The 20,650-nt window shown below is 45.7% G+C and overlaps 1 protein-coding gene across 1 annotated transcript; it reads left to right on the top strand.

Annotated features, from left to right (window-relative positions):
• The first annotated feature begins 4,910 nt into the window (after positions 1-4,910).
• Positions 4,911-19,405, top strand: LOC133353047 (elongation of very long chain fatty acids protein 5-like). The gene is given in 9 exon segments (XM_061569140.1): positions 4,911-5,139; positions 8,748-8,815; positions 9,791-9,980; positions 12,472-12,549; positions 13,223-13,394; positions 14,059-14,123; positions 14,125-14,184; positions 15,461-15,595; positions 16,524-19,405. Coding segments are annotated over 8 exon segments (885 nt in total). The 5' UTR covers positions 4,911-5,139; positions 8,748-8,759; the 3' UTR covers positions 16,653-19,405.
• Positions 19,406-20,650: the final 1,245 nt, after the last annotated feature.

Here is a 20,650-nt window from a genome sequence, read left to right as displayed (position 1 = left end):
AATAGTATCAATGCATGCACACTACTGTGTGTAATGTAACAACTGCTATACTTGGTGGTAACAAGTGGTTATGATACAGTAACTTGCGGTACACTGCATGCTGTACGAATAGCGATGGCAAGTGTGCCTTTTGGGGTCATCTGGTCCAACACCATGTGAGACTAGGCTCTAAGAAAAGTTGTCTCGGGTGTGGACCAATCAATTTCAAGGACAGTGCATACATTATCAGAGTTGTGTTTTTTGTTTACATTCTGACTGCAGGTATTGTGGTCAATGCAAACATGACTCCTTGTAAAAAAGGTGTCAGTTTTGTTGCCAGGTAAAAGGGTAAAAAAACCTATTAACAAGTACTAAACTAGTATGCTTTGCACATGTGCTGACATTTAACACGGGAATATTACATGCACACTCTGGGAATACAATGCTCTTGTCGTACATGCGTTTATATTGTACTGTAATTGTGCAGCTACACCCAGTGATGGGAACAATATTCACAAATAGATAAATACACGAGTCACTCGAAATCGGTGCAGTGTAACTGCTTATTATATAACGCGTATCGTGGTCTACAATGATTACCTTAAGGGAATTATCCAGCTGTACTCATGTTCCCAAGATGTATAATACCCTTAAGAATATAATCAGAGCACACACACACTGGCATAAGTGTTTGCTTTGTGTATTTTATGTACAGCAGGCCAATAAACCCTCTAGGCAGACACTCTCTAGCGCTCCCTCTAGCTGGGGCCACTTCCACCAGCAGTGACGTGAGCCAGCAATTGCAGGGCTGCGCCTTTATTACGCAGTACGTTCCTGCCATATAGAGCTGGTATCGTCTTGGTTCTTTCGGTAAAGTCACGTGGAAGGGAAATAATAAAATAATAAAACATAATAAAATACAATTCTTACGACGTTTCGGCCACAACACAAGCAGCCGTCCTCAGGTGAAGACATAGCTGTCTAAAAGACAACGCTCCAATGAACACTGCTAAACGTTGTCTTTCAGACAGCTCTGTCTGCACCTGAGGACGGCTGCTTGTGTTGTGGCTGAAACGTCGTGAGAATTTTATTTTACTATGTAATTTTTTCATTATTTCCCTTCTACGTGACTTTACCGAAAGAACCAATAATATGAATCCCTGCAATCACGAAAGCTTTAAATCGAAAAGAGCTGGTATCTTCAGTGTGAACTTTGTGGATTTGCTCTCCAACACACCGGAGTGCTGCTTTACGTTTAACGAATTGGCCACGTTCTGTTTACGTGACAAACCTTACTACTAATTGGCTGTGTCGGGTGGTGGCGGGTTTAACGACACATTTTCGCGATCTAACCGACAAAAAAACCCTCTACAGTATTATGGTTGTATCGTCATGTCAAACTGAGTTTCTGATATCCATATACAATTATAAATCACAATATTTCAATTATTATTTCTATTATTTTTATTATTTATTCTTACCTACGTGACTTTACCGAAAAAACCTAAGAGTATGAATCCTTGCAGTCACTAAAGTTTAATATCTAGAATCCATATAAACACCGTACAGCATTTTTTTTCACCATGGTGTGTAACACAACACACACACACGTGTTGCTGTAACACACAACATGTGTGTGTTGTGTGTTACAGCAACACGTGTTGTGTGTTACAGCAACACGTGTGTGTGTGTTGTATGCCACACCGGTTTCCCCTATACAGAACCAGCAGCGTCTGCAACCACGTGCGTGGGGTCCAGTTTCCCGGCACACCCCGCGCGTGACGCCTGCTGCTGCCCCCCCCCTCCTCGTCTCCCCCAAGCCCCAACACCTTCATCTTTAAACTCCCCTCTGTAGCCCCACGTGTGAAAACCCAGTCACCCTCCGGGCCCTTATTCCATCGATAATACTCCACGTGCATTGCAGCTCCCCTTGTCCCCTCTATAGCCCACGTGCAATCCAGGTCCTATAACAGACCTCATTCAATCTGTATGCCACACGTGTATCCCAGCTCCACTCTACACCCCACGTGCAAACCCAGGTCCCCTACAGCCCCTACCCCCTCTCTACACCACGAATATCCCAGCTCTCCTTATCCCCTCTGCACTCCACGTGCAAATCCAGGTCCCCTTACCCCCTCTCTACACCCCACGTGCAAACCCAGGTCCCCTAGAGCCCTTGCCCCCTCTCTACACCACGTGTGTCCCAACTCCCCCTACCCCCTCTCTACACCCCGTGTAGCCCAGCTCCCCTTACCCCCTCTCTACACCACGTGTAGCCCAGCTCCCCCTACCCCCTCTCTACACCACGTGTGTCCCAGCTCCCCCTACCCCCTCTCTACACCACGTGTGTCCCAGCTCCCCCTACCCCCTCTCTACACCACGTGTAGCCCAGCTCCCCCTACCCCCTCTCTACACCCCGTGTAGCCCAGCTCCCCCTACCCCCTCTCTACACCACGTGTGTCCCAGCTCCCCTACCCCCTCTCTACACCACGTGTGTCCCCAGCTCCCCCTACCCCCTCTCTACACCACGTGTGTCCCAGCTCCCCCTACCCCCTCTCTACACCACGTGTGTCCCAGCTCCCCCTACCCCCTCTCTACACCACGTGTGTCCCAGCTCCCCCTACCCCCTCTCTACACCACGTGTGTCCCAGCTCCCCTACCCCCTCTACACCACGTGTGTCCCAGCTCCCCCTACCCCCTCTCTACACCCCACGTGTATCCCAGCTCCCCCTACCCCCCTCTCTACACACGTGTGTCCCAGCTCCCCCTACCCCCTCTCTACACCACGTGTAGCCCAGCTCCCCCTACCCCCTCTCTACACCACGTGTAGCCCAGCTCCCCCTACCCCCTCTCTACACACGTGTAGCCCAGCTCCCCCTACCCCCTCTCTACACCACGTGTAGTCCAGCTCCCCTACCCCCCCTCTACACCACGTGTAGCCCCGCCCCCCCTCCCCCCTCTCTACACACGTGTAGCCCAGCTCCCCCTACCCCCTCTCTACACCACGTGTAGTCCAGCTCCCCTACCCCCTCTCTACACCACGTGTAGCCCAGCTCCCCCTACCCCCTCTCTACACCACGTGTGGCCCAGCTCCCCCTACCCCCTCTCTACACCACGTGTAGCCCAGCTCCCCCTACCCCCTCTCTACACCACGTGTGTCCCAGCTCCCCCTACCCCCTCACTACACCACGTGTAGTCCAGCTCCCCTACCCCCTCTCTACACCACGTGTGTCCCAGCTCCCCCTACCCCCTCTCTACACACGTGTAGCCCAGCTCCCCTACCCCCTCTCTACACCACGTGTGGCCCAGCTCCCCTACCCCCTCTCTACACCACGTGTGTCCCAGCTCCCCCTACCCCCTCTCTACACCACGTGTGTCCCAGCTCCCCTACCCCCTCTCTACACCACGTGTGTCCCAGCTCCCCCTACCCCCTCTCTACACCACGTGTGTCCCAGCTCCCCCCTACCCCCTCTCTACACCACGTGTGGCCCAGCTCCCCTACCCCCTCTCTACACCACGTGTGTCCCAGCTCCCCCTACCCCCTCTCTACACCACGTGTGTCCCAGCTCCCCCTACCCCCTCTCTACACCACGTGTGGCCCAGCTCCCCTACCCCCTCTCTACACCACGTGTGTCCCAGCTCCCCCTACCCCCTCTCTACACCACGTGTGTCCCAGCTCCCCCTACCCCCTCTCTACACCACGTGTTTCCCAGCTCCCCTACCCCCTCTCTACACCACGTGTGTCCCAGCTCCCCCTACCCCCTCTCTACACCACGTGTGTCCCAGCTCCCCTACCCCCTCTCTACACCACGTGTGTCCCAGCTCCCCCTACCCCCTCTCTACACCCCACGTGTATCCCAGCTCCCCCTACCCCCTCTCTACACACGTGTGTCCCAGCTCCCCCTACCCCCTCTCTACACCACGTGTAGCCCAGCTCCCCCTACCCCCTCTCTACACCACGTGTAGCCCAGCTCCCCCTACCCCCTCTCTACACACGTGTAGCCCAGCCCCCCCTCCCCCCTCTCTGCCCCACGTGTAGTCCAGCTCCCCTACCCCCTCTCTACCCCACGTGTAGCCCAGCTCCCCCTACCCCCTCTCTACACACGTGTAGCCCAGCTCCCCCTACCCCCTCTCTACACCACGTGTAGTCCAGCTCCCCTACCCCCTCTCTACACCACGTGTGGCCCAGCTCCCCCCTACCCCCTCTCTACACCACGTGTGGCCCAGCTCCCCCTACCCCCTCTCTACACCACGTGTAGCCCAGCTCCCCCTACCCCCTCTCTACACCACGTGTGTCCCAGCTCCCCCTACCCCCTCACTACACCACGTGTAGTCCAGCTCCCCTACCCCCTCTCTACACCACGTGTGTCCCAGCTCCCCCTACCCCCTCTCTACACACGTGTAGCCCAGCTCCCCTACCCCCTCTCTACACCACGTGTGGCCCAGCTCCCCTACCCCCTCTCTACACCACGTGTGTCCCAGCTCCCCCTACCCCCTCTCTACACCACGTGTGTCCCAGCTCCCCTACCCCCTCTCTACACCACGTGTGTCCCAGCTCCCCCTACCCCCTCTCTACACCACGTGTGTCCCAGCTCCCCCTACCCCCTCTCTACACCACGTGTGTCCCAGCTCCCCTACCCCCTCTCTACACCACGTGTGTCCCAGCTCCCCCTACCCCCTCTCTACACCACGTGTGTCCCAGCTCCCCCTACCCCCTCTCTACACCACGTGTGGCCCAGCTCCCCTACCCCCTCTCTACACCACGTGTGTCCCAGCTCCCCCTACCCCCTCTCTACACCACGTGTGCCCCAGCTCCCCCTACCCCCTCTCTACACCACGTGTAGCCCAGCTCCCCATTGCCTCCCTCCCGTTGTAAGAGGCGGGACCCCGGGGTTACTGCAGGTCACTCTCTACCCCCGGCTCCATCCCCTTCTCCCCCGCGTCACACAGCACGGGCGGCGGTGGGTGGAGGCAGCTACCGGACAAATCTCCATCATCTCCTCCTCCTCCCCATCATCATCATCACCACCACCAAGCCTCCTCCTCCTCCTCTAAGTAGCTCCTCCTTAAAGCGTTCCAGCCATCATCTACATCATCTTCATCACTGTCGGCATCGTCGTCCTCGACTCCGTCTCGTTCATCTGGAGTCGTCGCCTTCTGGTGAGAGAGCCACCAGCAAAACCAGCGCATTTGCTTTTGCGAGATTAAATGTTATATTAATTCAGTGTTATACTGGCGCGTGAATTAAATATATATATACTGTAGCAAGCCGTTATAGCAGCGTGTGTGTGTAGTATTGCTGATATCGTATATACATCATTATAATTTACGACGTTTTAACAGAACAGCGATGACTTGGATTCACGTGGTGGTTGTAAATCAGCACCACCACCACCTTGAACCGAGCCAGGCTTAATCCATTTTTACATCACAACACGGTAACTATGGTAGTGGCTAATAAACGTAATTGGGTAATAATTTAGTTAATTACCGAAATATTGTAGATGATGTGTTATCATTTGCTCATCAAAGAAAAGCCAATTAGTACATTTACAAACCCCTTCGTGGTCATTTTTGGTCAAATTATTTTCTGCCATTCTGCCCCGTGTGTTGTAGACTGGGTGGTGGACTGTAGTTTTATTTTGCATGTGTTGGCAATGCTCACGTGTTGTTGTTTGTATGGTGTAAACCCATGTTCAAGAGCAGTTTCATCCGCTTTCCATCACCACCACCTGCCACTGCATTTGAAGGTCGAGGCAGAATGCCGTACACAATGTTGTCTTTCTATAATTATTGTGTTATTCCCAACCTCACGACTGGTCCACGTCAATTCTGCATTACACGTGTTGCACCGTGCTTATATGCACCCCAGCCATGGTGAAGTATGGTCAAATAATGAGGCAGCTTCATCCAGCAGTGGATTGACCAAGGGCCTGAACACGTGCAATATGCACACACACACCGCAAATGTCCACGGAGAGAGGTAAAGACGCAGCCCTGCAATTGCCTGCTCACGCTAACTGCTGGCGGAAGGGCCTTTAACTTCTCGAGGGAGGTCGAGACTGGAGCGAATTCCTACAGAGGTCATTTGGCCTCTCTTCTGCACTGGCCAGGAGTCTTGAAAGAAGTGAGAGTAATCACACTTTACCCCACCACATGCAAACCTGCCCATTGAACTTGACCGTGGCAGTGTGGTCCACAAATGTATACGGCTTTGCTAAAAAGCACGACACTGCACTGACGTATTTCACACTTTTTACTGCAAAAGAATGGTACAGTACTGTGTTGAAGGGTACATCAATATCAGTGATCTGCCAATGGGATGATGGTGGGATTGAATGACATTTGTCTGCTTTGAAATGACTGAATTGTGTCAGGGAATATGCTCTCTGTTAGAATTCATGATTCAAGGCCAAACTTTAAAATTTGTTGTAAGAATCAAAACACTCTTCAGCTTACATTTTTGGGGGTGAATGTTTGACACATGGGAAGGGAGATGGATGTATTTCTCATGCTTTCTCTGGAGGTGCTCTTGCTGATTCTGAACTGCGTTGCGAGCCAGAGTCATGGGGCATTTCTCCATGCTCTTGCCTCTTAAGGACATATTACCTAATACCCTGCAATGCGCCCCACGGTAACCTAGGTAGCATTACCACTGCAAGGTTGAATAACGCAACTTAAGTGCAAGTATAAATATTACCCTTTCTCCCATTGAGATCAATATCAATTCAGGGAAATCTTCACTCAAGATGTTATTTCGTGACTGGCCCACAGGTCCTTACCTTATTTATATACAAGCCAGTACACTACCGTACAATGCAACCTTTCAGAGTTGTAATTCTATCATGGTATATACATTTGTAAAAAAATAAAATATAAGTACGTTAAATTTGATTAATGGCATCATTACAACTGTAGGCTAGGGAAGGATCTGCCGGGACGTCTAATTAAGGAGGTGGCGCTTTAAATCGGATTGTGCGCAAGTGCTAAGTGGATTATATCTCAGAATCGAGATGGGATTGGGGCAGCTTGAGATGGCCTTCATCCAGCAGTGGATTAAACATGGGTGATGATGATGGTGGTGGTGGTGACATGAAATATACCGCCGCAGATTTAATGAAACGTGTAATGTGACACACTGGTACATTCCCGCAACACGACCTGTCTATCTGTGCTGGTACATTTGTGGTTGTTTCGTGCGTGGGCATATTATGAACTCATCGGAGGGAGTATGTGGCTTGGGGATTGTTAAATATTTTCCAGGAGATGGCATTGCTCCCAATTATTTTACAGTACAGTGGCTGTACCCCAGTGCATACTGCACCTTTATTAAAGGCTAGGTGTTAGATTCAGGTGTTGGCAATTAATTATATCGATCACAGGAGACTGGCATTACTTGTGCAGTATTGTACAAGTTGTAACCCGCGTTTGTCAATCCACTGCTGGATGAGGGCCTCCCTACGCCTTGTGGGCCGTGAGGCAGAGGTCGCAACCGGGTACCCGTTTGCGACCCTGTTGCGGCCAGGTACGGGTAAGAAATCAAAACCCGTTTGCGACCTCTGCCGTGCGGGTAATTTGACCATCTAGGTCTGTGAAGTTTGAGCGGTAGTGCAGAACGAGAGTGGATCTTTGCTGCACAGCCCACGTGCATGGTGGTCACCCATCCAAGAATTGTCCAGACTCAAGCATGCTTAGCTTCCAAGATATGAGAAAATTGGGGAATATATTGTGTCTGATTTTCTCATAGGCACGTTCGTACTGTATGCTTGTTTGGGCATTACATTCAATTCGCTCCAATCAAACATCACATCTTTTTTTTCTTGATTGTGGTATGGACCGCACCTAATTGTAAGCGCGTGCTAGCATTGGCTTTGGCTTTCACAAGAGTGAGTGGTGGCGGCTGCAGTCATCTGATACACATTGACAACTTTCCTACAACATATGCGGCCAAGACAAGCACACCCTGCATGTTAGAGCGAACATGGCATGACTCAACTTCATCAGCACAACGTTAAGCAAAGTTGGTTTTTATGAGTGGTTGGCCTGTACAAAACAGTTTTGCGAGCATGGACATGTATGTCTTTTTTGAAGTAACAACGCACGTGCCTCCGATTGGTCAGTGGCAGAATGGGTGGGGAAGGGTTGTCCCCAAATATGTGGGGCAGAGGTCATTTGAAGGCATTTCAGAAGTAGTTGTCAATTTTTCGCTTCGATGGACCATTATTAAAACGACACGAATGGTTGCACTGCTCTTTCACAGCTCTTCCACAGTTCCGATTGGCTACTTTTTGTCTCATGATATTACCGTTAGCAAAATCAGGACAACGTTCTTGAATCAAGTCTACTCCAATGTTGGGCTGGCCAATAGTTTTGTGTACAGTACTGTAGGCCAAAGGGCAAACGATCACAGAATTCCTTTATAAAAATGGCATTTACTACATTAAATTTTTACCTTGTAGATATCAAAACAATAACAGAGCTGAATGTTTGGCGAAGATGGATCACTGTACTATGATTAAAATTAGGTAAATGTATTATCAGTCTCTTGATTACCCACTTGACAGCTCCTAGCTTAACATAGTGCATCTAGAAATATATCAGTCATGGGACAACATTGCTTTAATGGATGACAACATATAGATGAGCCACTGACAAGTAACGAAGTTTGTCTGTGTTCTGGCCATGACATCGTACTCGATGGGTGTGCAAGGAGTGTGCCAAATCTACAGTGCTGTGCTTATGCTCACTGAATGTGTTGTGTGTTGTAGGCTGAAGGAACAATGGAGGCACTGGACACAGCACTGACAAAGATGTTGGACGACAAAATCGGACCACGCTGGTGAGGCTTTTAATTCGTTGCCGTCTCCAGCAGCATGCTAAAAAACGCTGGGTTCATCAGCGTGTCAAAACCATTGCCCCAATCCATTACCGCGAATTGTGTTTGGTTTCTGAAGGACCTTTACATAATTTTCCAACTTTGAATTGCTCTGCGCTTGCCTTTATAATCTTCTCAACAGGGTGCCCTGGGGATTAGGTCTCTAAATTTCCACTGAACATACCTACACGTTCATTATCCCAAAGAGAACCAATCCATCCACTTATTTCATAAAGTTATGAAAATAAATGTATTAATATGATTTATTCCATTAGCATCGTCATCAAAGCCAATAAACTTCCAGGCATGTGCCAATAACCCCCCACACAAGCACACTGCCTTCTATATCACGACATTAAATCCGATATTAAATTTCACAATACGACGATTGCTGTGATATCACCTTTCCATAACTTTAAAATTGTATTTTCCATTTTTATTGTATTGAGTTTGTGCTTGGCAGTGCTTCCAATGCAAATACAGATTAAAAGATTTTCAATTCCCTTTTACTCAATACATGCCTGGCTCCGGGCTTCTTATCATTGCCGCTTTACAATCTCTAACACTTACAATGCTATCAGAAAACGGTGACGTCATATCACCACCATACTGTCCTTTATCCAAAAAACTTTTACAAAGCACTAATTTCATGGGAGACAGCTACCTGTTTTACTTGAATTCTTGTCAATATTAATGGTTGTTATTTCACAGATATTTAGTCAGGATTTAAAATCTATGTTTCAAAAAATTAACAACAATAATCACGATATGACAATATCGTGCCAAAGGGACGATGTACGATTTGCGTGCACTTCATGTCGTACGACATATCGTAGCGCTCCATCGCCATATTGCGGCAACCTTAACTGGAACCAAACTTGTGTCATGAGGGGGACTACTCCTTCTCCTGCTAATAACCCCCCGTATGCGGGAAACAGACCCGCGCATCCGTGGGTGGCTGCTGCTGGATTCATACCTGCCCACGCTGGTGTCCACGCTGGTGTACTTGCTGGTGGTGGCGATTGGGCCCAAGCTGATGCGTGAGCGCCAGCCGTTGTCGCTTAAGGGGCTGCTGGTCGTCTACAATGCGCTGCTCACTGGCCTCTCCTTCTACATGTTCTATGAGGTCTGTCTCGCTCTGAAGGTCCATCCAAAAACGTCACGTTTTAATATTGTCAATTTTAACATATCAGGTGATTGCATGCCAGGTGTCTTTAAAAAGAGGATGACTGTGTTATGATGGTAACATAAATACTCTTGAATTATGATGAAAAATACCGGTTTATGTTGTCATTGTATCAGTTGTAAAACAATTAAAAAGGCTTATCACTGAAATAATTTAATGTTATGTACTTCGAGAGAAAACCAAACTCGTTAAAATTAAAAGTTGTATTGCCGTTGATGACTGCGTGACCTTTAAAAACCCTGTGGATGTTTCTGTCAAAGGAGGAAGAGAATATAGCTAAAGGTTAAGCTGTTTCTTTTTCTTCTGCTCAAATGCATTAGGATTAACTCCCACACAGAAAGTTTCAGACAAAATTTTAAATCAGCCTTTGTATGACATCACATATATCATCCATCTGCTATCTTGAGCAAAGCATACACGTTTTTTTAAAATGAATTGAGCAACCGTCGGTTTCAATAAATAAATAGCCAGTTGATAAATAATTGACATGTCATGAGCCCGACTTGATGCCACAGCAAAGGTTGCTGTCACCTCGAGCCTCTGTTAACAACTCGTTTACGATTGGCTTCTCTTCTGTGGTCTGATTGATACAAAGTACGGCGCTGCGTGGCGATGGCATGTCTTTCAACCTTGGTCCCACAATTAATATACCCTGTCCAATTCATTGAAAGTCAAGTCTGCCCTTTCACATAGTGGCTATCTTGGTGACATTGACGCTAAGAGCAAAGTCCTCCGATTTGGGTCACTCTGTGTCAAGTTGAGTGAACATATCCTCACGTGTCATGTCCCATGCTGTATCTCGGATTCGCATGGCAATATCGTATGTCCGTCACCCAATGTAGTGAATCATTAATCGTAGGTCATTGCACCGTTGGCTGAAAATTAGGCACCACCACGTCTACAGGTCATGAGTGGTGTGATGTGTTCCAGGAAAACACTGTTCGGAGTTTAGTTTTTTTGTGTGCATCACACGTGGAGTGCAGATAATGAAATGTATTGCACGTGCTGCCCAGTGAGGCACATACTACAATAACTCCATTTGTGTCGCGATATGAAACCAAAATATTAATAAATATCGTAGATTACCAACGCTTTTAAATGCACTACGATTTTAATAAATCGCATTAACGGCTTTAATGAAATTCCTAGGAAAGGTCACTCTGTCATACATTAATTAATCTTTTTTGTAAACTGTTGTATTTTATTGTCCGTTTAATCAACGCTTTCAGAGAACATTTAGCACCTGGCGGGATTAGGTTTGAAGGTACAATACGTGCACGGCATGTGTGTGCCTTGTGGGTCTCTAACCTGACAGATTTTGGCTGTAGCAGTCGACCAGCAACCCAGGGGGGGTTCTGGCTACATTGTGTCTGCATGGAGTCAGGCTAATGGCATGGAGCACATCATTGGTGCCAAATGAATGAGTGAATACTCTCTGTGGACTGTATATTCATATATTTTTCTCCACCAACATCTTAATGTAGCCGAAATGCATTCCTGCCTCAAAGTGCCCATAAGTGCATGGGATTTTTTTTTCTTGTAAATGCCTTAGAAAATTGTAAAAATTCAATGGAATTCCTTAATGTCCTCCATGTTTGAATAATTTTGTAAAACGGTACAGTACTTTAAAATGTTGATTTTAAAGACGCAATGAAATGTGTTTATCATACCATGAAAAATATTACATCTTGTTCTTTCATTGCCTGAATCCTATCATCGAATGACATATTAACCATTTTTGAGTGCAAAAAAATGGACATGTACAGCCTTTTGTAAAAGCCCTGCAGGATTTGAACCTCCAACGCCTTGCAGATTGTGTGTTATTTGACCATACTTCACCACGCCGGCCAGTGTGGGTTGGTAAAAATGAGGAGCATAAATATGGGAGGATAGAAGTACAGTACAACAAAGGATTTTTGCTGCACTGCCCTCTGTTGCCACAACGTAATATGGAATAATAACAAAGTTCGATTTAGAATGCCCACAAAATGTGTGTGGTGAGTTGCTGACGTCCTTTAGAGGCACGTAGTCACACAGCAGCCTATAGCACCTGTTGTAAGCATACTGAGCACTCTTCCAAGCACCATCTAAGCTCAATCCTGCTTAATATCCAAGGTTTGACGGAATTTGGCGCATTCCACATGATTTGGTCATAGATGTAAAAAAACTATACATTCATTTCACCTTGGCGTGAAAAGGGGGAGTTTTCTCAACTGGCAATCAAGCCGTTCCTTGTTCAAAGAAACCTAAAGCACTTTGTCCTGAACTTCCATACCTACTCTTGCAAATGCTTCTAATTAGCGGGCTTCAAAACAATAGGTGGGCCTGCACTTGCAGTGAAGCTGTGGTGCTGCCTCGCATCGCTGGAATGCAGCTTGCAAGTTCCATGATCGTGGTTGCTCACAAGTAGTTGCTTGTTGGTGCCTCGCAGCTCGTGGCCGGCGTGTGGACAGGGGGCTACAACCTGCGCTGCCAGAACACGCACAGTGCGGGGGAAGCTGACATGAGGGTACGGCTGCTGACATTTTTTATTTATTTTCTTCTTGTGAACACATCCACCAACAATAGAAACGTGTGTACAGAACAAGTTGATTCACCTGCTGGTGTTTGGGTTGTACCCAACAGCAGTGTCGGTTTGTGGGAAGTCATTGATGGGTGTCCAGTGTACATACTCATCTATCCCATTTCTTTTTCTCACTCTTTTTAGTCTTTCTGCGCACTTGTGGGTCCTTGGCTCAGACTCTTTCCTTCCTGTTAAATTTTTTAAATATTTTTTCTTCGTCATGCTGTTATGTGCAACCCTCTCCCTCCGCCTTTCAATTGTCATGCAGCGTCCTGCTTTTTCTACCGCTTGGCCATTTTCCCAACATCATATTTTCTCGACAAATAGATATCTGAATAGATAATGGGAGTTGAACTATGTGAGCTGTGAATATTGATGTACAGGTCCCTATCGGTTAAACCAGGAGTATTAAAAGTAACTGTTTTGCAGGCAAACCCAGCCAACTATGCAAGTTGGCTGGGTTTTCCAGTTGGTGTATCCTCGTTACAGTTTATAGCATTGTCATAAACACTCAAGTTATTTACAACACGAGCACTATTTGAAAGTTTTACCATTGGAGGGGGTTGTGTACTGTGACATTAAAATACATTCGATTGATTTTTTGTTTCTCACTGCACAGATTGCCCGTGTACTCTGGATCTACTACCTCTCCAAGCTCATTGAGTTCCTGGACACGGTGTTCTTCATTGTGCGCAAGAAGAACACCCAGGTCACAGTGCTGCATGTCTACCACCATGCCTCCATGCCCACCATCTGGTGGTTTGTCCTCAACTGGGTGCCCTGCGGACACTGTAAGCTACGAATGCCTGCCACGGAGCACTTAACTGAGCGAGGTTTTTGAGCTCATGACCTTTAAATTCCACTTCTGTTTGCAATGTGAAATTCACATCAGTTTTCTCATTTTCAAATTGCTTGTGAAAATATAGAATTGTATTGACTCGCCCCCTGCCAAACTCTCCCCTCTCATCTCACTCTACTCCCCTCCACGCACTCTCCTACCTCTCCCCACTCAACTCATCTCACTCTACTCCTGTCTATGCTCTCTGTACTCGGGCAACCAAGGCTTTTTCTGTCAGAGCCTCAGATAACGTGTCAGTGGAAGATCCCGTATTCTCCTCTGCTGCCCCCATAGTATGGAGAACTTCCTTCCCCAAGCCATCCATGCTGTCGACTCTACCCCTGCTCAAGTGGAGGCTCAACAACTTCCTTTTTTTCTTCTGCCTATAAATGGCTGCCACTTTCTTCCTATAAAATAAATATGCCCACTGTTTCTGTACCGTATCTTGAGATGCGTCACATCTAACCGCTACATCCAAATAATGTTGTATATTGAATTAAACTGTACTAATGGTGACCACATTCCTTCCCAAAGAGAGGACGGTAACCCTGCACAATTTTTCGCAAAGGTATTTTGATGTTTCAAAAAACCATGCCGTGCATTGGTGTGCATTGCAGCGTACTTTGGGGCAACGTTCAACTGTTTCATCCACGTGCTGATGTACGGATACTACGGACTCTCTGTCATTCCCTGCCATGCGGCCCTACCTCTGGTGGAAGCGCTACATTACCCAGGCGCAGCTGGTATGTGTGTAGACCCGCCTAACTAAACTGCCTTAACGTGCTGTTTGCTTTGACATTCGTTTTTGTAAATATAAAACACAGGTTATTGGAGTGGGACTTTTGGGTGAGGTCACATATTGCTCTTGCCAAAATGTGTGTCACTTGTACACGTGACATTTTCATTTGTTGGGTATGTTGAGTGGTGGGAGGGTCTTAATGACTAAAATTTGGTAATATTTTTGACGTGGCCAAACCCAAAAAGTAACTATGAATCATTAATTGTTCTATTACATACTGTTAAACCTCAGCGTGAATATTGCATGCACATGTAGTTCATTTTGATTATGTAAACAATTTATTATCCTGTCCAGTGATCCGAAGCCCTCTGCTGCACGGATGATTGGATAATAAATGATCAATGCTGCTATGTGTACTGTAAATGCATCCGCAGCATAGAATTACATTACATAAGCGAATTCATGTGTATGCCAAATATCATGGGTGTTTAAGCATTTAATAAAGAAAACCTGTATTTAAATGATGTTACCCTGTTTTTGCCATGGTGTAATTATTAGGACGTTCGACTTGCAATCCAGAGGTCACTAGTTTGATTTCCTGGCATAGAAGTTAAATCAATAGTGCAATTGTAATAGGTTTTTACCCTTTCAACTGGTACAAAAACTGACACCTTTATACAAGGCATCATGTTTGCAATAACCACAACACAAGCAGTCAAAATGCAAACAAAAAGAAACAACTCTGATGATGATAATGATATGCACTGTCCTTGAAGTTGATTGGTCCACACCCGAGACAGCTTTTCTTAGAACCTAGACTCACATGGTGTTGGACCAGATGATGCCAAAAGGCGTACTACTCAAAGACAGCGCAGTTTTTGTACCAGTTGAAAGGGTAAAAACCTATTACTATATTTTGCCACTGGTAAAGGAGGTCTCATAGTGTCAATAGTGCAAGTTTCTGAAATCCTGCCCGCCTCTGTCCACCCGGCGGTATAAAAGGGGACGGCACCACAGTTAGTCGATCGGTATGTTGCTCATGGTGGGGCAATGTATGGGTTCTCCCAGCTCTTCCAAGACATGTGGCCAGGGTTGCAGAGTGGACCAAATATCCTGCAGAGGGTCTCTCTAGAGCTCCCTTTAGTGGAGGCCTTTCTGTCAGCAGTGGAATTAGCAGGGCTAGACCTGCAATTAACTTGAATTTTTTTATTCTTAATTTCAGATGATACACACTTGATTTGTATAAATGTCTGTTTTGTGTTGCTCCTGGTCCCGTTTAGACACAGTTCGTGATGACAATGGTGCAGTCGGGGAGTGCCATCGTGATGCCGTGTGGGTTTCCAGTTGGCTGGCTGTGGTTCCAGATCTCCTATATGATGTCACTGGTGCTTCTCTTCTCCAACTTTTACATCCAGGTAATTTGTACTCATGGTTTGGGCTCGGGGAACGATCATCGTATTGAACAATAACAACAATAACAAGATAAATGGGAAACATGTAGTAGCTGTGCTCAAACCCACCCTAATGTAACAGTCCAAACCCTCTCCCAGTAAATTACATTCTCTTGAATGCCTGTCATTGAATTACTGATAATTTATTGGTTGGCTTTTGGAAGATGTACGTATATTTTTTTAACACACTATTCAAAAGCATAGACCCAAAGGACAAAAATGTCAAGCGGCCAGCTACAAACAGTACGGTCAAAGTCGCGATAGCTAATTAACACACTTATAGAATTGAGAACATTGGGAAGAAGAGACTATGGGAGGGAATGCCAAGTATATGTTGTTGCACGGCCATGAAAGGAGAGAGGAGCTTGGCTCCTAAGATGTTCGCACAAAATGTTCCTCGTTGAGAAAACACATTGTACAATCAATATAATAGAATCAGCGTTCACCATTCATAAATAATGACTTGATTTATAATACAACGGATGTATGACTTCTACAGATAATACCCGAGCACGCCGTTGCTCGCTGCAGCACTTTGGGCGGTTTACGTTGTAGAGTGGAAGCACGTCTACCACACTTTGCTCACGGTTCAAGTCCCGTGGTTCCACCCTGGTTAATATTACGGGTGTCCAAACTTAAAATACGTTAAGTTCCCTTCACAGTGGACATTAAAGATCCTGTGACGCCCTTTGCAAGTCTAGGTAAATATGTGCCGGCGTCACGGTCAAATTTTTTTTTACTTAGTTGGCATATGCACAGCAATCGTTTTCCCCCTACTGTCTAAACTTGGCTGGATCTTCCTGAAAAAGAGTGACGAGACTTCGCGAGGATTCTTCTGGGTAAACAGTCGTAAAAAGAACGATACTAAGAATGCTTGGTGTTTGCTCCACAGACGTACATCAAGCAGGGCTCGCGCCCGAAGCTGGAGAGCCACGCGAACGGCAAGATGGAGCCACGGAGCACTGGGGAGCTTCACGAGAACGGCAACAGCACGCGGCAGCGCAAGCCCAAGCGAGTGTAACACAGCGATACCCCAGGCCCATTTATTGGGCAAGGCCGACACGCTTGGGGGATTCCAACTTTCCCGCACCCTGTACATGAGCCGTTGACTTAAGCCCTCGACTTGGTATGTCAAAATTGGAAGGGAAGGAAATAGCAGTTAATTTGTAAATCTAACATTTTCCTAATAAGTCGGTGCTCACGTCCTGTACTGATCATCAACACAAAAAGCTGACACTGCATTGATGACAAAAGTGATTGTTTATGTCTGTTCCCAAGCTGCAACATTGGTATGAAATGCAGCCTTCTGCAGTGTGGAAATTCGTCAAATTACACTTATCTGGGAAGATTCAAGCTGCTCTGGTTTGATTTACATTTTCATGAACTCCACGATAAATTTCTTACACTTTAAAGCGGGGCATTTAAACACTCACATTTTGAGGACATTTCACAATGAGGATACACATTTCAGAGTTACTAACTTGGAGGAAAATGCACTTCAAATCTTTATGAGCACTGTCAGAATGAAGCGTTGTAGTGAGGCGGTTTATTTCAACAAATTGGTGGCACGTCTCACGGCTAGCCGTTTACTCAGACATGTCCTGAATAATGTAAATGCCCTCAGTGACTGTGTGCGTCATCTGCGCGCACCGTGACATAGCAACTCCTAAACGCTTGACTTCCTGGCATTCTCACAAACTTACACTGGCACAATGTTGCCACCTTTTGAAGTCAAGAACATGGTCCTTATCGTCGTTGCTTCAGGATAATATGAGCAAAAGGCAAATGTGCAAAGGTAAACGTGTGCTGAAGTGTTTGCATAACTATGTTTAAATTTGCTTAGATTTTAAGTCCAATGCAACTTAAATATACTGCTGACAATTTTGGCGTTGCTACCTCTTGAGTCCGCAGTTATTTCGTTTTTATATGCACAGATAAAAAGTGGCTTTCTCTAAATTAGTTTTGTTAACAATGTGCGCATTATCTTGTGGCTATAGAATAAGAAAGCCTGCCCTAGGACTAACTGCTTCGTGTATTGCCATGTAACCCTTGTAGCCTGCCTAAAGCAACTGGTAATGTGTTGGTGTGATGTTCACACCAAACTGATGAGGTTTTTTTTTATCCACCGTGCCTGATATGGTGATTATAATCATCTGTTTACCAACGACTCCAGCTTAAAAGCACTTACCTAATGTGTAGTTTTTAGTGAAATCTTGTTTTTTTATTTGCAAAAAGGGTTATTCATTGTGTTATCATTTTAAGACCAAGAAAGACCATTGTATAGACAGAAAGTATAATTGTGATGGACAGGGATATACACTTAATTGTTGTGGATCACAAGGAAATCAGTTGTAGAATGAGCACAGCACAAAACCTGCAGCTGTTGGTTTATATTCGACTTTGTGTTTTGTAGCAAGGTAGCAAGTGGAGGTATTTGCTTCCAAACTTTGTGAAGCCTTATTTTTCGGAATATACAGAAAAGACATTGCCTTAATCTGTATAAATGTGTTTTTCACAAGTATTTTGTTCACTGACTGTTATCACTTTGCGAAAGAGCATCACTTGTTGTACCACTAATGGCCAGCTTCTACGGGACACTTTAAACACCCAGAGCGTGACTTAATGATGTCACAGTGAGTCGAATGTGTTGATCCACTTCATCTCTTACAAGACTGCTCATGCACCCACAAAGCTTTGGTCCCAGACCTGCAATCGTATTCCTACATTTGCGCAGTTATAACTTGAGCAAGTAGTGCTGTTGCCTCGTCAATTTGATGGGGGTGTTCTGGAAAAACACAATAACCCACAAAGCGTTTTGTCCAGAAAGTAGTAGGATTTTAGTTGACAGTGAATTAGGTGGTCGAAGTAAGTAAATTATTGGGGTTATTTGTGCGGCCATCTTTCGGGTAAGTGACACAATCAAATCTATCAAAAATGGATCGTCAGGCGATTCAATGAAATAATGTGTTTTCTACTGAAATTTAATGTGGGTTATCCCGAGTTTTTCAGAACATTCCTAATTTTCTAACCCGCCACACATAACAACATTCCTGCGGAGGGAGCTGGTAGGAACGTTGGGTTGCTCGGTCAATGGCCTGCAGGGTCAACGGCGGCGTGGTGTATTCCGCAAATATGCCCGACTGTGAGGGCGGGCACAAGCCGGCGTGAGTAGGTTAAACGTTGAGTTTTATAAGGGCACCACGGGGTGACCAGCCCCTCTCCACCCAGCCCCACCCTCACCCAGCCATTCCCTGCACGACGGACGGACACAATAATCCCTTGTGGGCTGGTGTAACCAGGAGGTTTCTACCAGTATAAGCCCAGCCGTTTGGTTTGTTCCGATCGCCATGCGTGTTCATGTTGGTTCACATGAGCGGCCAAGCGCACTCATCGTGTTATGACTACCAAGGGCAGACAAAGCACCATGCCCTCATTTCTGGCTTCCCATCACTGTTGTGGAGTTGGGGTGGATCAAACAGGGCTCTGTTGTGTTCGTTTTGCTGATGCCAAGTGGATATTTGCACATTAGAGCAAAGCCAAGGAGACCGCATTGCAACCACACCGACGCCATGCAGATATGCGCTTCGACCGTCTTAATTTTATTTCCGGATGATTTTTAATATTGTTTTTACTCGTATTGTACTAAGAATGTGAAGTGTACGTGATAAGATTTTGCAGAATTTAAATCGCCCAAGGTTTGTCACCACAACGTGCGCCTGTCCTGCAGTAACTGAGGTTTGGCTTGCTAACAATAAAAGCAGTTGAACTTAATAATGAGGCCAAACGTATTTGTGTGTGCAGCGAATGGGGCACAGTCCTCCTGCTTGTTGTCAATTGTACCGTTTCCTTTAGCAGAGATTGGTGCTGAACAGCAACAATGGCTTCACAACTGGTAAATGTGCTGCGTCTTAATAGATCCATGTACTAAATTTTGATTTAAAGCTTTCGTGACTGCAGGGATTCATATTCTTGGTTCTTTCGGTAAAGTCACGTAGAAGGGAAATAATAAAATAATATAAATGTAAAACAAAAATTTTCACGACGTTTCGACTGCAACACAAGCAATCATCATCAAATTTTCTTGCTGTGGATTTCACACCTGATGATGATTGCTTGTGTTGCAGTCGAAACGTGATTAAAATTTTTTTTATATTTAGATTATTTTATTATTTCCCTTCTACGTGATTTTACCGAAAGAACCAAGACTATAGATCCATGTACTTTCATAAATACCGTTTACCATTAAACTATGTTCCTTTATAGGCGATCTCATTCACTGCTGGCCCATTTTAAATTGGTAATTTTAAATGATTATCCCTCGGTTAACATTTTAAACTACTGAATCATAAAACAACTACCTATTGCGACAAACCAAATGTAGTACCAATAACATTTAAGATGGTTAGAAACGCGATTAGAGAGCATACAACCGTGCCGCAGACATTGTCAAACACTCTTAACATACTTTGAGCGACAGACTGACTCATACTCGTTGAGTGCTTACCACTTTCAATCCGCCCTCAGTTACATTTTAATACAATAATCTACAATTGCATTCTGTGCACTTGTATTATTTAGTAATGCATTTGAATAAATGCACACATGCTAATTAAATGTCACCCGTAACTGAGCGTATTTACATTTGGCAGTAACGCTGCAATTAAATGTATATTTGGAGTGTTTGTCCCACGAAGCGATGCCCGCTTTCTGAGTCATCTCTCACACAGTCTCATCTCCACAGTAACGCCACATGCTCCCAATTCCTAGTTTACAAACATCGCATGTTTTCTTCAGTTTGCAATCATTACAATTACTGGAACTTTATATTTATTCCTTGATTACCGCATTACTGAAATGTTCGAAATCCAAACATCGCCTTCAAGATAGCCCAAGTTGAATTGAGCAATTGTCTCGGTGTCTTGTTTATTTTGTTTAATTCTCGAAAGTATATAGTCCACAGAAATTGGTACAGTACCACCTTAGGTAGCAAAACCTTAGCAGTAGCGATGTATTTATATG

This window comes from Lethenteron reissneri, chromosome 42 (assembly GCF_015708825.2).
Source record: "Lethenteron reissneri isolate LAM-NWPU_2019-01 chromosome 42, ASM1570882v1, whole genome shotgun sequence".
NCBI classification, from domain to species: Eukaryota; Metazoa; Chordata; class Hyperoartia; order Petromyzontiformes; family Petromyzontidae; genus Lethenteron; species Lethenteron reissneri.
This window is presented reverse-complemented; position numbering and strand designations above follow the sequence as displayed.